Source organism: Seriola dumerili, unplaced genomic scaffold, assembly GCF_002260705.1.
Source record: "Seriola dumerili isolate Sdu_G_001 unplaced genomic scaffold, Sdu_1.0 BDQW01000052.1, whole genome shotgun sequence".
Taxonomy (NCBI): domain Eukaryota; kingdom Metazoa; phylum Chordata; class Actinopteri; order Carangiformes; family Carangidae; genus Seriola; species Seriola dumerili.
Window position 1 is genome coordinate 18,830,673 of NW_019174307.1, and position 23,744 is coordinate 18,854,416.

The 23,744-nt window shown below is 43.7% G+C and overlaps 2 protein-coding genes across 2 annotated transcripts; one reads left to right on the forward strand and one right to left on the reverse strand.

Moving 5' to 3' along the window:
• Window positions 1-832: 832 nt before the first annotated feature.
• tsn (translin) lies at window positions 833-4,518 on the forward strand. Its single transcript, XM_022740888.1, has 6 exons — window positions 833-999; window positions 1,936-2,029; window positions 2,125-2,221; window positions 2,464-2,579; window positions 2,658-2,737; window positions 2,908-4,518. Exons 1-6 carry the CDS (start codon window positions 934-936, stop codon window positions 3,136-3,138), a joined length of 684 nt encoding a protein of 227 aa, XP_022596609.1. The 5' UTR covers window positions 833-933; the 3' UTR covers window positions 3,139-4,518.
• A 1,844-nt stretch (window positions 4,519-6,362) lies between these two features.
• LOC111218031 lies at window positions 6,363-21,853 on the reverse strand. Its single transcript, XM_022740119.1, has 6 exons — window positions 20,184-21,853; window positions 14,806-15,001; window positions 13,217-13,421; window positions 9,652-10,241; window positions 7,985-8,130; window positions 6,363-7,666 (listed from the first exon to the last, which is right to left on the reverse strand). Exons 1-6 carry the CDS (start codon window positions 21,851-21,853, stop codon window positions 6,832-6,834), a joined length of 3,642 nt encoding a protein of 1,213 aa, XP_022595840.1. The 3' UTR covers window positions 6,363-6,831.
• Window positions 21,854-23,744: the final 1,891 nt, after the last annotated feature.

The window sequence follows — 23,744 nt, forward strand, 5'->3', positions numbered from 1 at the left end:
CATTCTCATAAGGCACCATTCATAAAGGGATTATAATTAATGGATATATTAATGTAATACATAATTTTCTGTTGCTTTACATCTCAGTCAATGGCAATGAATCATAATCACTTTTGGTTTGCCAGATGTACTTTATTTATGTAAATGCAGGATTTTTGAAATTAATTATTTTCATATTGTGGTATTGCTACTTTTACCTTTTCCCCCAGCACCTGGAATTTGACTTTAGGATACATATCTATGAAATGTATGGAGGATCATTTCGACCAGTGAACTTGAACATTAGGAAAGATTCAAATAAAATTAAGTCAAAATTAACTGATTATAAACATAATTATGAGATAATAAGTCAAAATGTTGGTTTGTAAAATAAAAAAAATATGATATATTATGATATGATGTAATAATTTTGAAATAGTAATTTAGATTTATGATGGAAAACTGAAATTAAGATTAATTTACTTTTTCATGTTAATTAACTTAGAGTGTTACTATACCTGGTAAGAGTGCTGTTTTTTTGAAGGCATTGTAGGGTAACATGAGAAGGGTGGTGCTTTGGCTCCGTCAACAGGGTGAATGAGATAATACAGCATCTGTCTGTCTAGATAAAATAAAGAGAGGAGTTATCACATTTCTTTCCTGCAAACAATGCTGTTCCTGTTCATGTATTAAACCACATAATTTATAGAAGACAGGGTGCTTTGTTTTTACATTTTCATTTTTTTAATCTCTTTATTTAATCTCTTCTCATTTTTTTTCTTCATTTATTCATTTGCAGAAAACACGGAGCGACAACAACGTGACGTCGAGGCGGTGACGTCATCTCCACGCGCCTGTCGAAGCGGCGGGGACGGTTTTCGTGCACGTTGATGTTTTTGTGAATTAGCAGCGTACGGTTCGTCTTCATTGTCGTCAGTTTGACTCTGATCAGAAATGTCTGTCACCGAGATGTTCAGTTACATCCAGGGCTTCCTGAGCGCCGACCAGGACGTCAGAGAGGTATGAATGAACAGCCCGTCAACATTAGCTCTCAGAGACGGTTAGCTAGCTGCTAACCTGAGCCGAAACCTTGCCAACACACAGTAAACAATTTCTCTCCATAAACTGTTAAAAAATGGCAGAGGTCCTGTTTATGAAGCGGCACAGCCTGTAGCGATCGACTGCGATAAATAGGTGTTTAACGTAATTTTATCCAACTTCATAAAAATGCATAATAAACGTGTCACTTAAACTATAATGTAAATTAATGACGCTCTGCCGTCTGCTTGGTTTCTTCTACGCGCGGTCGTTTAGGTACAGTGGGTAACACCAAGCTTCATTTAAAAAATCGTCATTTTAACGCTGTCGTCTTTATCTGATAGTGTATACCTATCGTAACCTAATTTCTCACATTAGACGTGTACGCGCTTTAATTCGGCACATGTGTGAGCGAACGCCCATCTCAAAGACCCATATCATGTGTTCATACATGTGAACATACTCTGCTTAGAGTAATATCTGGTCTGGTCTGGTTAACTATTAAAAATTACATTTAATCTTTCTCCCTAACTGTAGAATCCAAATTGTGGTTTTAAAAGTTTAACTGCTGGACAGAGGATGTCCCCAACCTCATTGAATAGTCAGTCCAGTGTGTGTGCGCTGGAGGTTTCAAGTTTCCACATCACACTTGTATAAAATATATTTACATACTGGACCACAATTGGCTTACATACTAGTTGTTATGCTCATATATACCGTGGGACATACATGTAACTTCAGATTCCAGGTGAGCACAAAGAAACTCCCCTAAAAGAATTACATTGCATTGACTTGGTTTAGACTTTGAGAAGGTGTCAGTGATCCATTAAATGTGTTGTATTGTTAGTACGTTAGGTTTTACTGACATGTTAGGAGAGGTACTCGTATAAACAAAACACTCTTTACATGTTTCTGCAGGATATCCGTAAGGTGGTTCAGACGTTGGAGCAGACTGCTAGAGAAATACTGACAGTTCTCCAAAGTGTTCACCAGCCGACTGGATTCAAAGAAAGTGAGTGTTTGACACAGTGTGAACTGTTTTGACTTGTTATTTAATTTTGTTTGAGCCCTCAAATGTGTCCTTTTCTTTTTCCTGTCTACTACTAGTTCCCAGTAAATGTGCGAAGGCACGCGAGTTGTTCTGCACAGTCCGGACACAAATTGCAGACCTCAAAACAAAATTTCCTGTGGAGCAGTATTACAGGTAAGAGCCACTTGTCACATAATGCTTTTGTGTGCTGGGCTTACAAAGCAAATCAACTCTTGTCTGCTTGTGTCTGTGTCATTGCTTTACTCTTCTTTTTGGCTTGGCTAATATTTCCACAACTTTCTCACGCTTCTATACTATACTCAGGACTCAGAATTGACACTGGGTGGATTATCGTGATGAAATAAAGTAAAGTGTTTTGTCTCCCTCTCTCTGATCTCTCTGGTTTTCCCCCTCAGGTTCCATGAACACTGGCGGTTTGTCCTGCAGCGCTTGGCTTTCTTAGCAGCCTTTGTCGTCTACCTGGAGAGTGAAGCTCTTGTGACTCGGGAGGAGGTGGCTCAGATACTTGGCAGTAGGTACCACTTCATGTGTTGGTGTGTAACTGTTACTGAGGGATGTGGCCTGACTCTTGACTCTCTTCACCCTCCAGTTGAGGTGGTGCGAGAGAAAGGCTTTCACCTGGACGTGGAGGACTACCTGGCAGGTGTGCTGATCATGGCTAGTGAACTGGTGAGTCTGTTGTTGTTATATTAAGAATGTACAAAGGCTAGAACGATGCTTTGTGTCCCTAATACACCATGAAATTTCCAGCTGTAGCATAAGGTGTACCTAGTAAATAGTGATAGGATCTCATATGTGTAAGCTAAGTAACTGTTCAATTCGTGCTGTGGTTTTTTCAGTCACGGTTGGCGGTAAACAGCGTCACAGCAGGAGACTACAACCGGCCGCTCCGCATCTCCAACTTCATCAATGAGCTGGACTCGGGCTTCCGCCTGCTCAACCTGAAGAACGACCCGCTGCGGAAGCGTTACGACGGCCTCAAGTACGACGTGAAGAAGATCGAGGAGGTGGTGTACGACCTGTCCATCCGTGGCCTGGCCAAGGAGTCCGAGTCTGGCGGGGACAAGTAAAGCTGGGAGGCGGTGATTGGCTGTGGGAGATGGAGGAGGGCGCAGTAGCTACCCCGGGCTGGAACCTCTCCACGGCTGCTGCAGATTGGAGACCTTACCCCACCTGGAAGGCAAGACCCAGGGATCTGCCTGAGGTGCCATCAGCCTAGGACAGACTGTGTGAGTGCGCGGATGAATATGTGTGTGTCTGTGTGAATGTATGCATGAGAGGTGCTTCAGATGGATGGCAGTCTGTCAGAAGGGTGGCAGAGAAGGTGCCAGAGTTTGACACCCTCGTTCGGAGGCTTAAGATCGAAGGTTTGGTTTGTTGCTGGTTGTTGGAAATCCGTGTTCACAGCTTCATCTGATGCATCTGTTATTGTTTCCCTGAGTTGGTTTTGCAAAGGTTTCATCTAATTTGCAACAGTCAACTTTCTTTGTTTTTGAATTATAGTAAATTGATGTTTAATTCATTCAAGAAGACAGGCGGAGATCGCCCACAGTGCTCCTGCCGTGCAGAGCTTACTTTCCGTGGTGGTTTGTGTTTATTTACAAAAACATCATAAAACAAACAAAAAAAAAAGAAAACGTAAAATGTGTTTGTGTTGTTCACCAGACGAGTCGACGCCTGGTGATATTTCTTAGGAGTCTGAATTACTGTCAAAAAATGGGTGCATCCAATCAGAGATCCAGGAGCCTAATTCATGAAGAAAGTAAGTGATGCAACAATCAGACGATTAAATCTACAATCCAAAATGTAAAATACATTTTACAGCATCTCACCAGATCTGGATCTTTTCTGACTTTTGTTAAAAAGTCTCTGTTTGGATTTTGGTCATTATAATCTGACCTGAATACACAGGATTTTTTCTTCTTTCTTTTTTTTTTTTATAAATGAGGCTACAGGAGAGGAAGAGCCAAAGAAAAGACAAAGATGCACTTCACATGATATAAAGCTACTCTGTGATTAGTTAGATTCCTTTTCTTTTCAACAGCAAGGAAACCCTTGCAGAACAGTGCCAATGAATATGTCTTTTGAGCCTTTTGAATATTTTGGATGTCGAGTGATGAAGCTTTCTCTGGAGATCCGTGAGCAAAAATACAAAATAGTCAGAATGTCATGTACTGCATGTTCTATGTTTACTGTTTTTTCACTTAAGGAAATGTCTTGAAGGTTTGTTTCTACTGTCAGCATCCAAGCTTCTGTTTGCCTCTTTATTGTAGTGGAGCTGAACTGTATTTTATAGAAATATTTCACTTTCAAACTCTTGCATCTTGTGTTTTTGTTTCGTGGAGTAATAAGTGCATTCCACTTGTACCGTTTGTTTTTCTGTCTTTGAATCAGTTGTTCTACAGTTGCTTAAAAATGACTGTAAATATATTCTACGTTCTATGTTTCAAGCTTCGCCAGATTTTGCAAATGAACAAATCGCTCAGAAGGACGCGAGAAAGGTTGTCGTTTAAAATATTTTAATAGAATTCATTGGGGAAATAATACATCAGGCCTTTCAAACGCAAATGAGAAAAGGGAAAATAATGGTATGCGACTCATACAAAGCAGTCTTGGTTTTGTTTTTTTTTTCCCCACATATTGGAAGGGTTAATCTGAAACAGCGTCCTCCCAACAGCACAGGAGTGTTGGTGTGGAGTTGAGCAGCCCCGCCCTCCCAAAACACAGTGATTCGCTACCTCTTCTAGTGCTACTTCATTGCAAACAAAACAGCGTCGGTCTTAAATAGTGGTTTTGGTTTGATGACTGGATCAACTGTATTGTCTCGAGACGCTGAAATCAGCTTTTGTCGACAAGATTTCCTTCCAACATGAAGAATTGTGATCAAACAAGACCGCGTAACATATTTTTTACCAGCAGCTACACAGGAGAGTGTTGTATTACTGAATCAGAATAAAGTGCATTAAACAAAAATAAAGCCTTCATAAATAAACACACAATCAGGAGAAGTAAAAACACACTAAGAAAAAAAAAAGAAAAAAAAAAAAGAGATCAGGTGATCACATGTCACCAGCAGCCAGGGACCGTCGGAGGAATAATGATATTGCCTGTAAATTGATCTCAACGGAGCGCCAGCAGAGGGCAGTCTAGTCCACATGTCGGAGATAAAAGCTACTGTGACGGATTGGAAATATTTCAGTCAGCTTCAACTTAACAGTAATCAAGGCACAACAACTCATTGCTACGTCACATTATTAAGACAGTTAAAACCATGTTATGACCGGATGGTTTTTGTTTTGTTATTGTTTTGAGGAGAGTTCATCAAGAAATTTTTGTGACCCCACTGGAGATTTTATGTCATGTCATCATGCCAGTTTAAAAATAGATTTTTTTTTTTTTTTTTTGCTTTCTACTGTCAGGGTCATGAAATAGTCACATATTTCCAACCTATATTATTTATATACGGAAATATATACTGAAATGATAAGTCAGTAGATAGTGCATTGACTCAAAGTCAGCAATATTTATTTAAAACTGCCAAAAAAAAAAATAGCTGGTTCCAGTTTCTCAAATAATGCTTGTATAATTGTAAATTAAATAACTTTGGGGTTTGGACTGTTGGTTGGACAAAACAAAAAATTAAAAGACTCCTTTGGCTCTCGTAATTTGAGAATGCCATTTTACATTATTTTCGGATATATTGTAGACCAAACGAACAAATATCAATGTATCTGAACCAAAACCCCAGGTTGAAAAACTCTGCACTTAACACACAGTGAGGGAAAGTGTAGTGTTTGACTTTACCTATTTGGCATGATGTTAACTAACACACAGTAGATTGACTAGACTTCTCACAAACTTATGAGACTTCCATAGTGTTAGGATGACGAGGGAAGGCAACAAACATGATCGGATTTGAGACTTCAGTTGAATCAGCCATGTGAAACTCAACATGAAACACGGCGCTCATTGAAGCAGGATAAACACCTGAACGGCAAAAAGGAAACCTTGGGGGAAATGAAATGCATATACAGTAGCTACTTCTTTTGAAAACTGGCAGAGGTTATTGCTGTTACGTGAGTTCTCATTTCAACACAGTGATACAGGAGGTCTGTTCAGCCTGTTAAGAGAGGCTCTGCTCAACTGCATCTCTGGCAGTGAAAGTTGCTCTGCCGCCAACGGACAGCAGAGGGCGGCACAGACAGGAGAGGGCAGTGACAACAAACAGAAACCACTGGACAATGCTCTTGACCACATCTCTACCGTTACATACCAAAACAAACATTTCCCCCCTCGCAACTGTCTTGTATAAAAGAAAAAAAAAAAGACATTACAATTTTTCTTTTTGCAGTCAGTTATGTTCAGTCATGCTATTCAACAGACACGCCTTATTCACTGAAAACACAGCTCTCTTTCTCCAAGAGCAAACAGTCTTTACAATCAAGGCTGACGAGCACAGCCCAAGTTTTTTTGGTTGTCCAAGAATCTGATATTTTTTTTCATGTAACGGCTTTAAATTAAATCTTCATACGTTAACTTCATGACAGTATGGTGCACTTATAGCTCTGTAGGAAAAAAAGTGCTTGATCTTTCTCTAACTTACCCTCAAGAGACTCTGAGAAAGATTTTTTTTTAACTGAAATCTCACACGTTATAACAGTGGTGTCACTCAGAAATGTTTCTCGTTGTCAGCTGATTTTGCAGTAGAAGGATTCAGGTTATTTACAGTGTAACAAAGAACGGGGGGAGGGGGAGGTTTGGTCTCAGGAGCGGGTCTGGTTTGTGTTGATCATGATGTTGGGCAAAGCATTGCGTCTTTTCCTCCAGGTGCCCAAGTCTCGAGTGTATCTCTTAATCTGATGGAACCACTGCTGGGTACGAGATTTGTCCGAGGCGCGGAAAACGAAAGACTCCCGTCGAATGTCCAGCACCTCGAATGTGTCCTCGCTGTCCGGATCTGTGGAAACCACACAGTTCCCCAGGCGGATGGGCTCTCTCAGCACGGCGAACTTCCCGCTGCTTTTGTCCTTGATTAGAACCAGCACTCCATCACGAATGCTCTCTCCACCGCCCTCCACCTGATCTCCCCGTGCCCCCAGGTCGTTGCCCTGTCCCGGGGCTTCACCTGCCCGCTGTGTCCTCACCATGAGCAGACTCTGAACATTTTGGAACTTGAGGGCCTTGCTGCCCTTCTTCACCCACTGACCATCTGCCGGCTGGGACAACTGGAGTGGTCCCTCCATGACGAAGCGCGTGTTTTCTCTCGCCCAGCCCACCGTCTTCATCGACACCTCTCGCATCTCGATGTTGATCACCTCCCGGTTCTTGCGGCTGTCTCGGCGGAATGAGCGCAGGGACCAGGTGACGCCGTTGCCCTCCTGCTTGGTCTTCATGTTGATGTGCTCAAGGTGGGACTCCACGCGGCTCTTGGCCTCGCGGAGACGTGCGTAGTCGGGGTGACATTCGGGAGTGACCTTGATGATGCGGCTCAATAAAAGTGGGTATTTGGTCACACGCTGGAGGGGCGCCATGAGGAAGGAGCGCAAGTTCATACGACGCAGTGCTGTGTTGTCGTTCTGGGAAACATCCAGGAAGATTCTGAAAAGAGAAACAGGAAATTGAGATGAAAACAGAGATTCGTACGGTCTGTGCATGCCCTTGGAGATCTCTTAAAAAGTTGATTAATACGAATCACAGGACGGCCTGACTCATGGGTGAGCTGCGGTGCTGTCTAAAAATATGAATCATTGCAGCTCTACTCTTAAAATAGACCTTCTTCTGAATTAGTGATAACCCCCTGTCTTTTCCATTAAGAATTACACAGAACAGCCGTGGCAGGAACTCGAGAAAGCTCCCAGAGTAACTTCGCCATCACACGGACCAACAGAAAGATGAGTCCTTGTGCTTTGTGCGTACCGGAGCAGTTCTTTCTCCTTCTCCAGCGTGTTGAGCAAGTTGACCGAGGTGGACTGCTGCAGGCAGTAGGTCTGGAAGGCGGGCAGCATGTTGACGAACTCCAGAAAGATCTCTCCTATGTACACTGTCAGCAGGTCCTCGTCTCCCTGAGGTCAAACCACATGAGAGAAAACGGTCAAGTCTTTTACTGGGAAACAGTTTGTCCCAGCAACTCATCTGCTGGTACCGTAATAAAAAATTATGTGCATGCAGAATATGTACAGAGTTTATATTTGGCTCTGACGTCATCGCTTCCCTCAAGGATAAACCAAGCTCAGCACAGTGGTGACTGGGGAGTGGCATTTATAACTTCTCCCATAAGAGTTTATATCCTCAGAGCCTGCAGGTTACAGCTGGAGTGCTGGAGGTGGGTCTTATGAAATGCTTTATGTGATTGCAACAGTTGCAGCATACAGTGGCTTTCAGGTGAGCTCTGTGAAACAGCAGATGTGATCAAGCAAAGGAGTGACAAACATATTGCAAAGGGTGCATTGGATTGGATGAACTGTGAGTTGCAGTGGGAAGAGTCTCGTGTGAGAGCAGCAGATGTTTTCTAGACATGAGTGTCAGTATTTTGAATCAAGATGGGAGATGGCTAAATCATGGTACAAGAATTAAACAAAAAAAGACTGGTTGACAAAACAAGTTGCTCTTCCAGTTCCAGTTGCTTCCAGTTGTCATGGGATTGCCAAAAATATTGGGAGCACTTAAACAACTTCTTGTCCACATTGGCTTAAAAACTGAGTCACAGCTCACTGTCAACCTTGGAAAAAGTATTTGACCAAATGATTTTACCACAAGGTCCAGTCAAATCTGATCAAAAACGCGTTGTGACTCCAGGGAAGATGTAAAACAAGCCGGTTTGTCTTGGAAGTGGTTGAAACTCTCTGACCTTTGAGCCACGTATCAGGAACGTTACACAATCTGCTTTTTTCATTTAAATAAAATAGTTGGGATGGGCCCCAATTTAGCAACTAAAGATGCTGAAATACTTTTTTCCTGACCTTCACCAATCCCAACGGTGCTGCACTGCAAGCAAGAGCGAGTTTCACAACCCTCCTTCTGACTTACAAACAGATTGGCTCTACCCTGCATGTCCCACCTTACTACCTTCATTACACTCTTTCTACACTGTTTATTTTAACTGTTCCTAGGTTTAACAAAAAGTCCTTTTGCTCACTGAGCTTGGAGCACAAGTTCTTGAGTCAGGTCCTGTTGAGGTTTTGAAATCTAGGCTTAACGCCCATCTTTTTTTCTCTCTTCTTTGGGCCCTCATGCTTTCACATTACTCCAACTAAAACCTTTGACTCTGTTGATATAGGCTATTAACATTTTTGACTGGGATTTGGTTTGTGTGTGTGAACTTGTGCATAACCTTGTGGGTTGGATGTGTGTAGAGAATCCTTGGGTTATATTGCATTAGAAAGTTGAAATAATCTCAGACTGTTTCAATGTTTTGTTAATATGAACATCTTTGCATTGTACTGTGGGTATTTGCAATCAAAAGAAAGCATGCCGTTTAATGGCTTTATAAATGTGACCCTGAAGGTGAATTATGTAACACCAGCAGCTTAACAGCATTGAAAATCTGCAAAATATGACCACCAATATGACAGAGCATGGGTCACCTGGTCAAAGGCCTGGTCGATGCTGTCCTGCAGGTGTTCAGTGAAGCGATCATTGACATCTATCAGCTCCTGAACGTTACCAAACACCACAGTGAGCTGCTCAGCTGTCAGCAGGCCGGCGCTCTGCATGGGGCAATAAAATTCCTCTTTGATGATCCGCAGGTCCTCGCCGTAGCTCGACTCCGTGTTCAGGAACTCCAGGATGGCTTCTTTACGCTCTGTGCGCAGTTTGGAGCAACGTTCACACATGCGCTCTCCTCGCTCTTTGGAGGCTCCGTCCCTCAGTCCACAGTCTGGACAGGGTCTCTGGGCCTCCCAGGCTCTGAGGGAGGCAGAGGGCCTCTTCCAGGTGCGGGACAGCCCCGGGCCGATGCCGCTGTCCACTCGTTCAACCTCTGCTCCCCGGGTTCTGCGGTAACGGCGAGGCTCGCTGTCCTCCTCCTCCCGCTCATCACTCAGACCCACCACACCGCTGTCAGCACTCAGACTGCTGATGGTGCTCCAGCGATGCTGCCCGGACCGAGTCACGCCCAGACCCGCTTGACGCTCCTCACCAGGGGGCTCAGAGCGACCGCGAATTGCTGCTGGAGCTGGGGAGGTGAAGATTCATTAGTGCTTGTGGACTTAGTCTCTACAGACACACACACACACACACACACACACACACACACACACACACACACACACACACACACACACACACACACACACAACCATTAATAGCAGCCACCCAAATGAACGCCCATTTAATCTGGACTAGTCATTAGTGGCCATGTCAAAATGAAGGAACTATTATAGATATCATCTTACTCCAATAATTAGATCCCTAACCCTCCAGTCAAGGACTTAACCTTTGTTGTCAATACATATCATGTCAATACTGTGTGTGTGTGTGTGTGTGTGTGTGTGTGTGTGTGTGTGTGTGTGTGTGTGTGTTCAAACCGAGGGACTGTATGTGTTTGCTGAGCTGCTAAGACAAGCTTTCAAATGTTTCATTGAAACACCTGGTTCATTATACATGTGCCATGTTAATTATGTATCAACATGAAACCACTTGATGATAATTCTTTTGCTCTGAGGAAAAATATATTTCTAGTGCATATCCCCTTTATCTGCTGGAAAGAGCAACAAGGTCACCATTAGCATATGCCATATTGACTGACATTCTGTGGCCGGCGTCCAGTGTCAAATAGCTTCTGTTGACAGCACAGTATTAGCAAGGGAGCTCTGTGTGTATATATATGTGTGTGTGTGTGTTTGGGTGTTTGGTGGGGGAGGTGAGATGAGGATGGCACTGAGTTGTATAAGAGATGTTAATACAAAACAAATGCAGCTCTTAATAGCCTTAATCTTTTTCAAAATGCGACAGATTGTAAAATGCCGGCTTCAGATGGAGATTCATTCACAATTTTACAGTGATTCACCTTCCTTGATGAGGGGAGGTGAGGGAGATGTAATGAGGACGTGGAGTTCTGTACAAGTCTAGGGATTTATTAACAGAGCAGGCTGGATGTAGTTCTCCACAGGAAGGAAGCATCAAGTCAGAACCGCTGATAAAAAGATTGGATCAAAGCCTGTTTTTGGACAAATGTGTTTTATTATTACTCGCGTGTTTAAGTGTTTACGTATGTGTTAAGATACATGATCACATCCTGCTGCCCGGGACCCTAAATGGTAGTCACTGCACTCAAGAGGAGCATGGGTTGTTGTAATAACTAAGATTTAATCAAAGTTGTCCAGTGAGATGACTTTTAAAGGAGTTAGTTCTGTTATCGCTACATAGCCAACGTTAGGATTAACAGCTGTTAACATACCAGTCTACAAGAAACTTTGCAAGTTCAGCATCAAACTTCATTGCTTTACTGACTTACATACATTCTTTTACCAAGGACTGTCTCCAACCCTCTTGTTTTGCTTCTATTTCTATCACTTCTTTTTTACTACTGAAGGTTAGCATGCTAATCAGCTAACTCAGTCTCGTCACTTTCCGATACCGAGTCACTGTAGCGTCCAGGCTGCCCTGAAGAACAAGTAGCATGTCTCATGGGGCTTATTATAACCTCCTGTCTTGTAAACGCAACGATGACTGAAGCTCTTACCATGCCTGGTAAGAAAACAGCTGTTAATGCTAATGCTAGCTGTGTAGCAATAGCATAACTTACAAATAGCTCCTTTAAGTTAAGTGACAGACAATCAATTACTACCTCTGCCAAGAAAGTTATGTGTTTGGACCCCTGTGTTTGTTTGTTTTTTGTCAGCTTGGGCATGGAAACTTGCATACAAAAACCTGGAGATGTGGAATTTGAATGATGTGGGCATTTGCCAGGTAGGGAGGGGCTAACAAAAAGAAATCAAAGAGTTGCATAATGGGAAATGAAGGATTCAGTGTTTTTACAGCTTGAGCCACACTAAGGACTAAAACTCCAAATATATCTCTCTGCTGCTTTGATTTAGATTATTCTTTTGTTCATCTGTCTTTGTAGGTCTCACAATTTTATGGAAATTTAAGACTAAATCACTGGAGTACTCTTTAAACCATAATTGACTTTACACAAGGTTACACAAGGTTCACTTTCCTAAAGCTTGACTGTCTGAAATATATCCAGAGGTAGAGGACAGGTGTGACAGATGCGACTGATGCATCTGCATTTAATTTAAGTCACATGTTTTATTCATGGTCAGATTTATACGATGTCCAAATTATTTAAAACTATAATGAAGAACTGCCTCTTTGTTGCGATATTTGGCGTCACTGAGGAATGTCAGACATGTTAGCCTTCACATCTTTATTAGCAAGACGCCATCTTTTACTGGCTTCAAGATATTATGTATTCTCTAGAACTGGAGGTTTGAGGTGATGGGAAACTGAGAAATTCTTTGGGAAATGGCAACTTTTTAGAAGCAAAACTCTTCTTCTGTCCCGTCATGCTTCAAGACAATTATTTCATGCTCATTTCCACACTGACAGCTTGTCTGCCACTGTGAATTCTTTTGGAAAACATTTTTGTTTTCATTACTCCTCCTGAAAACTAATCTTCATCAAATCCGGTGCATAAAACATTTGGGTACGTTTTTTTTGTTTTGTTTTTCACTCTTTTTTATAAATGGTTTCCTTTTGGTGTCTACTTGACATAAATTTAGCATGAGCATGAACGCATGCAGAAACCAAACACTGAGGCAACCCTGCAAAATCTCACCAATATGTGATGATTCAGTTACAATGACAATTTGAAAATTTTGTAAACATCACCAATCTGCCATTCAGCATAACTGTCCATCACTGTGTGGGCTTTGATGCAGATTTGAATCCAGAAGCAGATAAAAAATTTGTAAACATTTTTTATTTCAAATGACAAATTTGACTTGAAATTGTGCGGCCTTGAATTATATTCCTTGGATAATTTGCATCCTGAATACTTTCTAGTTTTATAATATGATATTGCAGCTTCAGTTTTGTCATCATTTGCTCCAAAGTTGCTCAACTGTAACATAAATATTTAATGGATTAATACAGAAAGCATGTCAAACACTTGTTTTGATTGTGACTAAGTTGTCATGCACTCACCACTGTCTCTGTCTCTGTCTCGGCGGTGGCCGTGGAGTCGGGCGGCAGCAGCGATCTTCATCTCCAGCTGTTTGCGCTTGGAGGCGTCGGCTGGCATGGGGTCGCTGTAGTGGGGCCGGAGACGGCACTCGCGCTGCGCCCTCACCGTCTCAGCCAGCTCATAGGCTGCGTCCGAGCTGGAGCGCCTGCAGCCCAGACCGGTGTGCTGCCAGGTGGAAGGACACGTGCGTCAATCAAACTGTCACGTTTCTATAGCAACAGATGAAAAAGGGGCAAGACTCTTCCGAGGAGATAAGGAGAGAGGAATCACAGCTCGTGTGTCTGTGCGCGTCTGCGAGAGGAGTTTTCATGTACGATGTCAACATGTTCACTGTCATGACATCATTACATAACAAGTCTTGGTTATCTCTCTGATCCCAGCTTGTAGAACTGACAAGAATCCAAATTTCATACTGAGATACAGCACTGAGCGTCTGCCAAGTCTTGTAATAGACTCTAAACACAACAAGGCCACATATCCAAAAATCTGCTCTTATCACAACTTGAAGCCACCCAGCCTTGAAGATGAGAGACGTCCCCCAAGTGACAATTCAAAGCATCTCCTGGCTTTTTTATTTTTTATTTTTGAGGTGAAGCGAGGAATTCCCTGACACACTGCAGCATTCTGCGTGGACAAACACTCCTCACGTGGCTTTTAAAATCCTTTTAGGGGTCTATCAAGCCCCTGAGAGTTGACCTGAGGTTGAAAGTTCAAAGGTCAGCGCTTTGACATGCAGCTCCTCACCCCAGAGGCATCACCCGCATCCATTGCATTTGATGATATTGGCTTTGCGATGATTACCTCCCTAAATGTTGACAATTCTCTGACAACTAACAGCTACACATGACTGAAAGGCGGAGGAAGGTTTTCATCTCCCTCCACCAGAAGGCAACATGATATACAGCTTGCAGCAATCACATAATACTGAGGAGAATAATTCATGTTCCGCTGAATTATCAAACAGCAGCCCTTACTTTAAGAATGCAGAGGCAGGATCCATTGTGGATTCAAAGCCAAAAAACGAAGCAAGGCTAGAATCGTACGCACCCCGACATCTGTTCTCTAAACTACCTACAGCCTTGTAGCATGCAAGCAAGCAAGATGCGACTCCATGTCAGTCCGGCTCTTCTGTTCTGCAGATGCACAGAGAGGAGCACAAGGCTAGCTGCAGCTGAGGCTGGTGTCAAGCTGCAGAGAGCAGGGAATGAAACGCTGAGTTACCAGCAGCCCGCAGCTGGAGGGGGGCTTAATCCTCTTTTTTTTACTGCACCCTCAGACGTCGAGCTGTTGCTGGAAAACAGAGTGCTGCATGCCTGTTCTTGTCTCAACAAATACCTCTGCATCAGTATGTGAGAGTGATGTGCGTGTGTGTGTGTGTGTGTGTGTGTCGCAGTCCCCTTGCTTGTCCCTGTCATCCTTGAATACCAATAGATCTAGTGTGTTTCTACACATTGCGAAGCAACAATGCAAAGCGGCGAGCGAAGACACGCACAGACGACACATTTTAAGACACAGAAAGAGAAGAAAGAAAACGAAAACGAGTCCTTACGCATTCTCCTGCTTCCTCTCTTCCTCCTCCTCCTGCAGGCGTCTCGTCGCCAGCCTCAGCTCCGCAGGCCGTTGCCGACGTTGCCATGGCAACGGCGGAGGGCTGACAGTCGGTCGAGGGGGCGGTGATGTCACAGCCTCCGTGCCGGTCACCTGACAGCCTGACGGGGGCCTCGGCGGAGATCTCTGCACTGCAGCTGGTAAAGAGAGGAGGAGACGGAGGTACGGAGGAGAGAGAGAGAGAGAGAGAGAGATGGATGGATGGAGAGAAGGGAGGGAGGGAAAGGGAAGGACAAGGGGAAGAAGAGGAAGGCAAGGAGTGGGAGAGCGAAAGGATGGGAGGCAGAGAAGAGAAGGAGGAGAGGGGAAAGGGGAGGGAGGAGAGGCAGGATGTGAGAGACAGGGAGTAAATGAAGAAAGAGGGAAAGTCAAAGGAGGGAGAGCAGGGTTGAAATTATAATTCTGGCAGAGCTCACTTCTCCTTACAGCACCCCTGCCATTCATTCCACCTAACTCTTCCCTCTCCAGCTCACATGCCTCTCTGCTCCCTGCTGTGCCTCCCTCTATCCAACTCCACCCGCCCCCCCTCCTCTTCCATCATCCTTCTACCCCCACAAACACCAAAATCAATGCCTCTCAAACCCTCTTCAGGAGGACAGTAATTAGACACATCAGTGGACATTAACACCTGAACCCCTGGACCAGAGGGGCGCTGCCTGCACACAACCACACACAAACACACCCAGGCATCATACTTTCCCTTCATTCCTTTGTCTGATAACTGGGGATCCATTCTTGCAGCACACGGCCAACATGTGATCTGAGACACCCCACAAAAGCACACAGGCAGTGACACACACACACACACACTGAAATTACACCACAGTGAAACCACAAATGCTTGCCTGTGGGGACTTATACATGCATTTGTAAAAACACACAACAGTGCAACACACCCTTCAGAGATAAGACATCTAAGCATCAGAGGCCTAGGGGTTAAGACGCCGACCATGAACCATAATGTGCCTGACTTTTGTCGGGCTGGGGACCTTTGTTGAATTTCATTCCTCGTCTCTCTCTCTCTCTCTCTCTCTCTCTCTCTCCTCCTTCTCTGTCATCTCTATATTGTCACCAGGCACAAAAATACTCCAAAAATCATTTTAAGACAGAAGTGTTGGCCCGTTTGTGATAGATCCATCTCAGGATTTGATTTTTATGCCACTCGGGGGCAGATGAACACCACAAATTACAAAACCTACACTTCTGAACATATTAAGCTCGATGTTGTGTTTGGTGCTGCGCAGGAAGTGTAAACACTGAGGCTGAACAAAACAAATGTGCAATGACACCAACACTGAGCTAAGAGCTAACTAAGCTAAACTAAGCTAAGCTAAGCTAAGCTAAATAACTCACACAGGAACTATACTATACTAAACTATACACAGTATATGGATTTTGTTTTTCAAACACTGGCAAGTTTCACGGTCCAACACGCACGAGTGCAAAATAATATATCACTGCTTTGACTGCAAGAAAAAAAACCCTTGTAACAGCAATTTTAGAGATTATTATATTTTTATTAAAATTAAAAGGCATTTACAGTTTTTTCATCGGCTGAGCAGTTTTAATAGGCCCAAGGGTCAAAACCCATAAAAGTCTCAACTATGTCTGTACATTCCTGAAATATTGACTTTTTTTCACAAACTGGTGTATGTAACAACAGAGGGGGAGGGTTAGTCTCAGGAGCAGGTTGGGTTAGTTTTGATCATGGCAATGTTACAATAGTAGCGACGCATAAATGTGACACTCAGTGATATTGGCTCCTGTGCTTTTATATAATTTAATGCTGCAGTCTAATGTTGCATGTTATCTCCTCTTTTCTCTTCTTTCTGATGTTTCCTGTCGTGTCCACACAGGACATGACCTTGTTATCATCAGTTAAACTGCTGCTGTTATTGTGGACACTGGTGACATGCATGTTTTCTTTTTGTTTCCCTGTTTGGTGTTTGGTTTGTTTAACGTAGGGCTATCTATATTTTATTAACCAATGTGTCAGCTACTTTTTGATTAAGTGATAAACAAAGTGTAAGAAATATTAGAAATTAATGAAAAATGTCCATTATCATGTCCCAGAACCCAATTTGATTTTTTTCCATCCAACAGAAACCATAAAAGATATTAAATTTACACTGATATAAAACTGAGAAAATCAGTAAATCCTCCCACTTAAGCTGCTGCAACTGGCAAATGTTTGCATATTTGCTTGCTAAACGACTTAAACAATTAACAAATTTATGTCAATCCCCTAATAAATTAAATGCACCAGCACTAGTTTTAACCTCAGCCATGATACTGTATGTAGTTTACTTTGGCCTGTTATGTATCCTCGTGTATCCCTGTGGCGAGATCTCATTATTCTAATGGTTCTTACATAACTCTGTCCATTCTGAGCTCTGTCCCTCCCAACCCAGTTAAAATACGGAGCTCTTTCTGGACATGTCATAAAAACACATTTCTCAGCATCCTTCTGATGCTCTGTGGCACATCAGCACACACACACACACACACACACACACACACACACACACACACACACACACAGGCACACACACACACATTTCATATTAAAACTACAGCGAACCCTGGCAACCTGTATTATCTCGCATTAGGCTACACATGTAATCAACGAAGCCGACGCAGCAGATCAAAAGTGCTCAAATGCTCAAATTAAACGTGGCATGGCGAGAAGGCAGATGTAATTAATACAGTTTTGAGGACACATCTCCAAAGCGCCCAATCGGTTTTCACTTGGACAAACTGTCATTAAAGGCCACTCCCCTCACAGTATTAGCTGTCACACCTCAGATGATGCATGGGAAGTAATAACCTACAGCTTAATTTATCAGGAAACCACTGTATGTGATAGATCACTGCTCAAAACGGTGCAATGTGACACTTAAATTAGCCCGTCTGTCACTTTCCCCGATGCATACATCACTCCAATGAATTCAATATATTTCTCTTTGGAAATGGAAAACACTAAAGAAAATACGGTGGATACACGCCTCCCTTGAATGCTACACATAACTGGTGCACCTTTACTGCAGCGTACAATTAACTCTGGTGCTGCTTTAATGCTTCACTCTATTTGTGGTCTATAAAAACCCCTCCCAGGTGTAATAATATGAATATTGCTGCGATAATGCAGCACGCGTTGTATTATGCTCCGTGTGCAGGTCTGGCTGCATGATACACTTAAACAAAGAGACTTATTGGTGGAAGTCAAATACCTCAGGGTGCAGAGATCACACAGAATATTGCCATGTTTAATTAATAAATCTTCAAGTATTAGCATTCACAGAGCCTTAGGTCGAATTTAAATCACAAGGGGAGCGCACAGAGTGTTGCATCGTGGGTGCTTTTTGAACATAAAAGATGAATCCACTTGGGATAAACAATGTTGAATGTGAGCTGCTGGAGCTGTTAGGTGGCTCTATGAGGGGACCGCAGTGCTGCTGAAATGACTGGGAGACAATGAATCAACAATTTTGATCATCAATTATTTGTTAAAAAGATTAGTCAAATTCAAAACACTCTCTACTTTGAAAATGTGCTGCTGTTCTCTGTTTTTATATCATTGCAAAGTGAATTTAGTCTTTAACCATGCTATGTTGGTCGATCCACCACTTCGGTCCAGACTGAAATATCTGAGTAACTCTTGGGTGGATTGCCATGAAATGTTGAACAGACATTCGTGGTCTCCAGAGGATGAATCCTGTTGACTGTGGTGTTTCCCTGACTTCTTCCTCTAGTGCCACCATGAGCTTCACATTAGTGGTTTATGGTGAAATGTTTCAACAGTTATCGAATGGATTATTGTGAAATTTGCTGCCCATGTTCATGCTCCCTTCAGGATGAATTGTAATAACTTTGGTGGTTCTCTTACTTTTCATCCATCAGTTTCATCCATCACCATCATCATCACCATCATGTCAAACTCTCAATTTGTCCAGTGCTTTGGTTTATGATCAAATGCAAAACTAATAACATTCCCATCAGCCCCAGCTTTTTTTGTGTGTCATTCTAATTTGCAAATGTTTGCAATGGTAAATATCATATCTGCTTAGCATCAGCATGTTAGCATTGTCATTGCGTGCATGTTAGCATGCTGACATTAGCTTTTAGCTCACGGCTGTGCCTAGGAACAGCCTCACAGAGCTGCTAGCAGTGACTGTAGACTCGTAGTCTTAGTGCTCATCAGGTTATAAATCATTTCAAGACATCACAAAAGGCAGGTTTCCCTATCTGATAAATTCTATAGATTAACCGTACAAACAACCTTTAGCTGCAGCCCAAGACTCACACATATTGAACATGTACTGTTCACAAAGTCACACACAGCACTTATTTTTCTGCTTCCTTCATGCAGAGGAGCTTCCGACATCCATCATCCCTTCTAGCAGTGCAAACAAAGGAACAACAGTCAGTGGAGAGTCCTGACAGGCAGGGAAAGACACCGTCTATCTCCCATCTATCACAGCCTGCAGCCTGCAGCCTGCAGGGGGTGGAGTTTATATTCTCCAACGGGCTTTATCAAGTAGATCCTCTGTATTCAGGGTCTAATATCTACATCACATAGAAGCCTGGACCCAAATGACACCACAGTGTTGTAAAAAAAAAAAAGAAAAAAAGAAAAAGAAACACACCCTCCTCTTGTTTGCCCTTGATCAGAATGAACCACAGTGGAGTGAGGCCTGCATTTATTTAGCCAACAGCTGACACAGACAGAGAGAGGAGAGACAGGGAAACAGTGGGTCTGTGGGGACGGTGCTAGTCTTCCAGTCTGTCATGCTTCATGCCAGCCTCCCGCCCACAGCCTCGTCTGCGGAGCCAACACTGTTAGCTCCGACAGCTGTTATCACAATAACTGAGATAAATCGATAACACAACACACGCGGGCTTAAACAGATGGAACTCGCACACACCAGCACAATGCTCTAGCACTGCATAGCACAAACATGGAAGTGTACTTGCATACGCTCCTCTGTTGCTATAGGACTCAGATCATGTGAACTAAGAGATATAATTTCAACATCAACAAGATTGACTTGATTTAAAAACGATATATTTATTGGTAAAATACTGAGGTCTCATTAGTTCAATGCAGCACAAACTGAAAAAGAAATTAGAATTGAATTAAACTCCTCTGTTTTCATTTATCTATGGAGCTGGTTTGTATCCAACTCCACTTGGATCTTGGCAATGGCAGCAGAAGTGATAGCAGCAATAGTTACAAGTAAAAAGATCTGAACACTTCTGACAATAACAAACACATAGACCCCACTCCACCTTCTCCTCCTGCCCCCGTCCCAGACTCACCTCTTCTTGATGAGGTCCAGTGCAGAGCCAATGAGGCCGTCCTTCATCTTGTAAATCTTGGCTCCGTAGCTGGACAGGTCCGTCCCCTCCAGGAGGAGCGCTGGGCAGCAGCTGGAGGGCCGTTCCCAGTTCTCCCTGCTGGGCGGGAAAGGAACCGACCCAGCTGGTTCCAGACTGCTCCTCCTACGCCTGCTGCTCCCATCGTCTCGCCCTGCGGCGGGGGCTTTCTCCTGGGCTGAGCTGGCCAGGGGCTGCAGGGGTGAACGTGGAGACGGGCCCGTGCGGATGGGGGAGTATGTGCTGGAAATGGAGGTGGAGGAGGAGGTGCGATCTTCAGTGCTGTTATTGCTCACAGCGCTGGAAGGGAGTTTTTCTGAGGAGGTGACGGTCTGCAGGCCTTCATCACTGGTGCCTGTCCTTTCACCTGCGCTCTTGGCTCCCTTCACCTCCTCAGGATCTCCCCTCTGCTCTCTGTCTGCTCCATCAGACCCTGACTGAGGGACAGCGTGATCAGAAGGAGGTAACTCCCTCTCTGATCCAGCAGAATCCTGCAAGTCGGCCTCAGGTTTTCCAGATGCCACAGAACCCGCTGTGGACTCTTTGCTCTGCTCCCCCTCCTTCTGCCTCATCCTCTTAAACTCCTCGAATGTAGGGATATGAAGGCGTCCCACAGGAGGTCTGCGGCACTCAGAATCTGATCCATTCCTGTTACCTGCAATGTTGTCTGTTGTGCAGGATGTTTTAACCGCTTTCGGGGTGGACGGGGAGCTGTGGAGAGTGAGGTTGGGGCTGCTGTTCTGCCGCCGGAGCTGTAAGCGCCTCAGGACCTCCTGCTTGATCTCCTCGGGGCTGGTGATGCGCATTGTGCACAGCGACCTGGAACCAGCTCCTGTTGAATTCATGTGATGCACACTCTCCCTTTCACTTGGGGTCACCTGAGGCCGCAGTGGGAGGGGCTTCAGAGGCTCAACTGCTGACCTCGCACTCTGGAGGCGGAGTTTCTCCCTCAGCCCTTTCCTTGCATCCCATTCGTCGACGCCACCTGGAAACAGCAACTGGGGGAAGAGTGGGAGGTCCTTCCTGGGCAGCCCATGTCGAGGGTAAAATGCCAGGCTCTCCGGGTTGGGTACCAGTCCATGGGCCCCCACCATAGATCCATCTGGGGGCCCGTCATACCAATGGCTAGTGGATGTGTAGCGTAAAATGAACTCACTGTCCACGCTCCTGTAGGGGGCAGCACTGAACGCACACAGGCCAGAATCTGCCACAGCGTTCCAGTTCAGGTTCTCCATACTCCTGTAAGGCCTGCCGCCGTTGCTTCCTGTGTGGTTGCAGGAGCCCGGGGCCATCCCCTGACCCGGCCCCACCCCCAGAGGGCCCTGCCTGCTGGAGCAGTACCTCAGTCCCAGGTTAGTGAGCAGGGTGCTGCTGTTACACCTGGCCATGAGAGGGAAGTGAGGCCCCTGGACGCCCGGGTAGTGAGGAATGCTGGGTCTGTGTCGGGGGAAGGAAGACAGTGGGTCGGGGGACAGGGGGAGGTTGGCGATGCAGGGCTCCATGTCTATGACAAGGTCGAGGGGAGAGGCGCAGCCAGCAGGAGAGCCGGCGGAGGCTGCGGCGGAGGAGGTGGAGGGGTAGTCACATGGTGGTGGAGGCTTTACGTCTGGCATGGCTGTGGGCTGAGCGAGCGGCACTCGGACACACAGTCAGCAGGTACGAAGATCTGCAGCCTGCAGGGACGAAGACAGGATATATCAAGGTAAGATCTATGCAGACAACAGCTGAGCCTGTGATCGTGGACACGTTGTGTTCTTGTTCTGTTAGTATCAGTATCTACAGAGAAAACAATGAAAGCTGTGATTATTTCTGCACCAATATCACGATGAAATATTAACTTTTTAACATTTCAAATCCTTGATTTTATTCTGAAAGGAACAAACCACTGAAATCGCTGATTTTGCAAATTTCAGCCAATTTACTACAAACCACTTTACATCTACAGCAAACTATTGTTATATCATATATTTTCCCAATGTCCAGGGAGGCAACATTAATTTCTGTTTAATATAAAAATTAATATTAAAACCTGCTTGTTGAGTGGTGAAATCCATCATCCACGAATATCAAATCTGCATTAACTGTAGTCAGTGTTACACAATCGGTGAGATGGATTACATTGAAAAACATGTTTTGGGTTGTTCGCTGCACCATTCGATCAAATAGAAACTTGTCAGATTTATTTCTGCATCATAATAAGTTTGAACACAGACTCACAGATACTGTTTACGTTCGGCAACTTTGGAAACTTAAACTCTCTTCTGTGACTCTGAACAAAATTTGGCTCCACAACCTTTTCAGTTTATTTCATGGGTTGAAAGTTACTTAATGTAGTAACTGATCCTGAATCTTAAAGCTGATTTAAAGTCTAAAACAGGGGTCGCCAATATGTGGCTCACAAGCTAACAGCAGCTCACCCATAGGTCCTGAGAGTATCGTACAAACCATGGATGCATAGTACAAACTTTAAGCAACACAACTTCACTCAGTTAATCTACTCCAAATGCAACTTAATCAAATAAACAGACAGACCCAAAATTAAGTGTACTGAATGAGCCATTTGAAGTTCCTTGGATGTAGTGACAACTATCACTGAATTACTCCCTGAGGAGCTCCTTTTCCTCTGATTTCTAAGCAGATTTATTGATTGTTTATTACCAGCGGTATAATCATATCTGCGTGTTCATGTTTGACTGAATCATGACTCATATTTTTGTTTTTGGTACAAAATGTGAGTTTGATGGATGTTGATATTTGATGACTTGTTAAATGATCTTATTTAACTGATTTGGTGATACGATATGTGAATTAATGTATCCAGCACTATAAGAAGCGAGGAGCTCTCAGAAGCTTTTATTTTGTCAGAGTAGCTCTCTAAAGCTGGGAAATCATATTGTGATGATTCGATCATTTCTTATTATTCTTCTACAAAATCCAGTTTTATTAACTAAATTAATGATTCTAAGCAAATTGTAATCAAAAACTAACAAAGTGTCTTCACAGCAAATAACATTCCCACAAACTTCACTGCATTACACATCAATCTGATTATTTTGTATGGAACTTTGTTCGCCTCTGCCATATCAGGATATAGATAAAACTAAATTTTCTCTGTAATATTACGACATTGATTTCAGCATTCACAGCTCAGGTCTCATATCTCTGAATCCACAGTTGAGACTTTCCACAGTGGCAGATATTTGTCAGAGGTCTTCAGCCGCGGGGACGACGGCGCAGTTCACAGACATATTGAAATACTGGATCGCTCCAGCTCTGGACACAGAGACACTGTCTCTGAAGCGTGGTTCCTTTACCAGAATAATCACATTCATTTTATATAAATGGCTCCCTGTCTACCCCCTCAGGCTGCTTCTTTTTTCTTTCTCTGCAGCAAGAATAATAATAGAGGGATTATTGCCCTGCTTGTCGGGCTATTAAAACATGAGATTGAGAGACAGATACAGAGACAGACAGAAGAAAAAAAGGAGAGAGAGAAAGAAAGAG

Coding starts and splice junctions, on each gene's coding strand:
- tsn (XM_022740888.1), top strand. CDS start 934: ATGTCTGTCACCGAGATGTTCAGTTACATCCAGGGCTTCCTGAGCGCC. Junction 2,030..2,124: donor GCCGACTGGATTCAAAGAAA/GTGAGTGTTTGA, acceptor GTCTACTACTAG/TTCCCAGTAAATGTGCGAAG. Junction 2,222..2,463: donor CCTGTGGAGCAGTATTACAG/GTAAGAGCCACT, acceptor TTTCCCCCTCAG/GTTCCATGAACACTGGCGGT.
- LOC111218031 (XM_022740119.1), bottom strand. CDS start 21,853: ATGCCAGACGTAAAGCCTCCACCACCATGTGACTACCCCTCCACCTCC. Junction 8,131..9,651: donor TCGACCAGGCCTTTGACCAG/GTGACCCATGCT, acceptor GTTTGACCTCAG/GGAGACGAGGACCTGCTGAC. Junction 7,667..7,984: donor AAGGAGAAAGAACTGCTCCG/GTACGCACAAAG, acceptor TTCTCTTTTCAG/AATCTTCCTGGATGTTTCCC.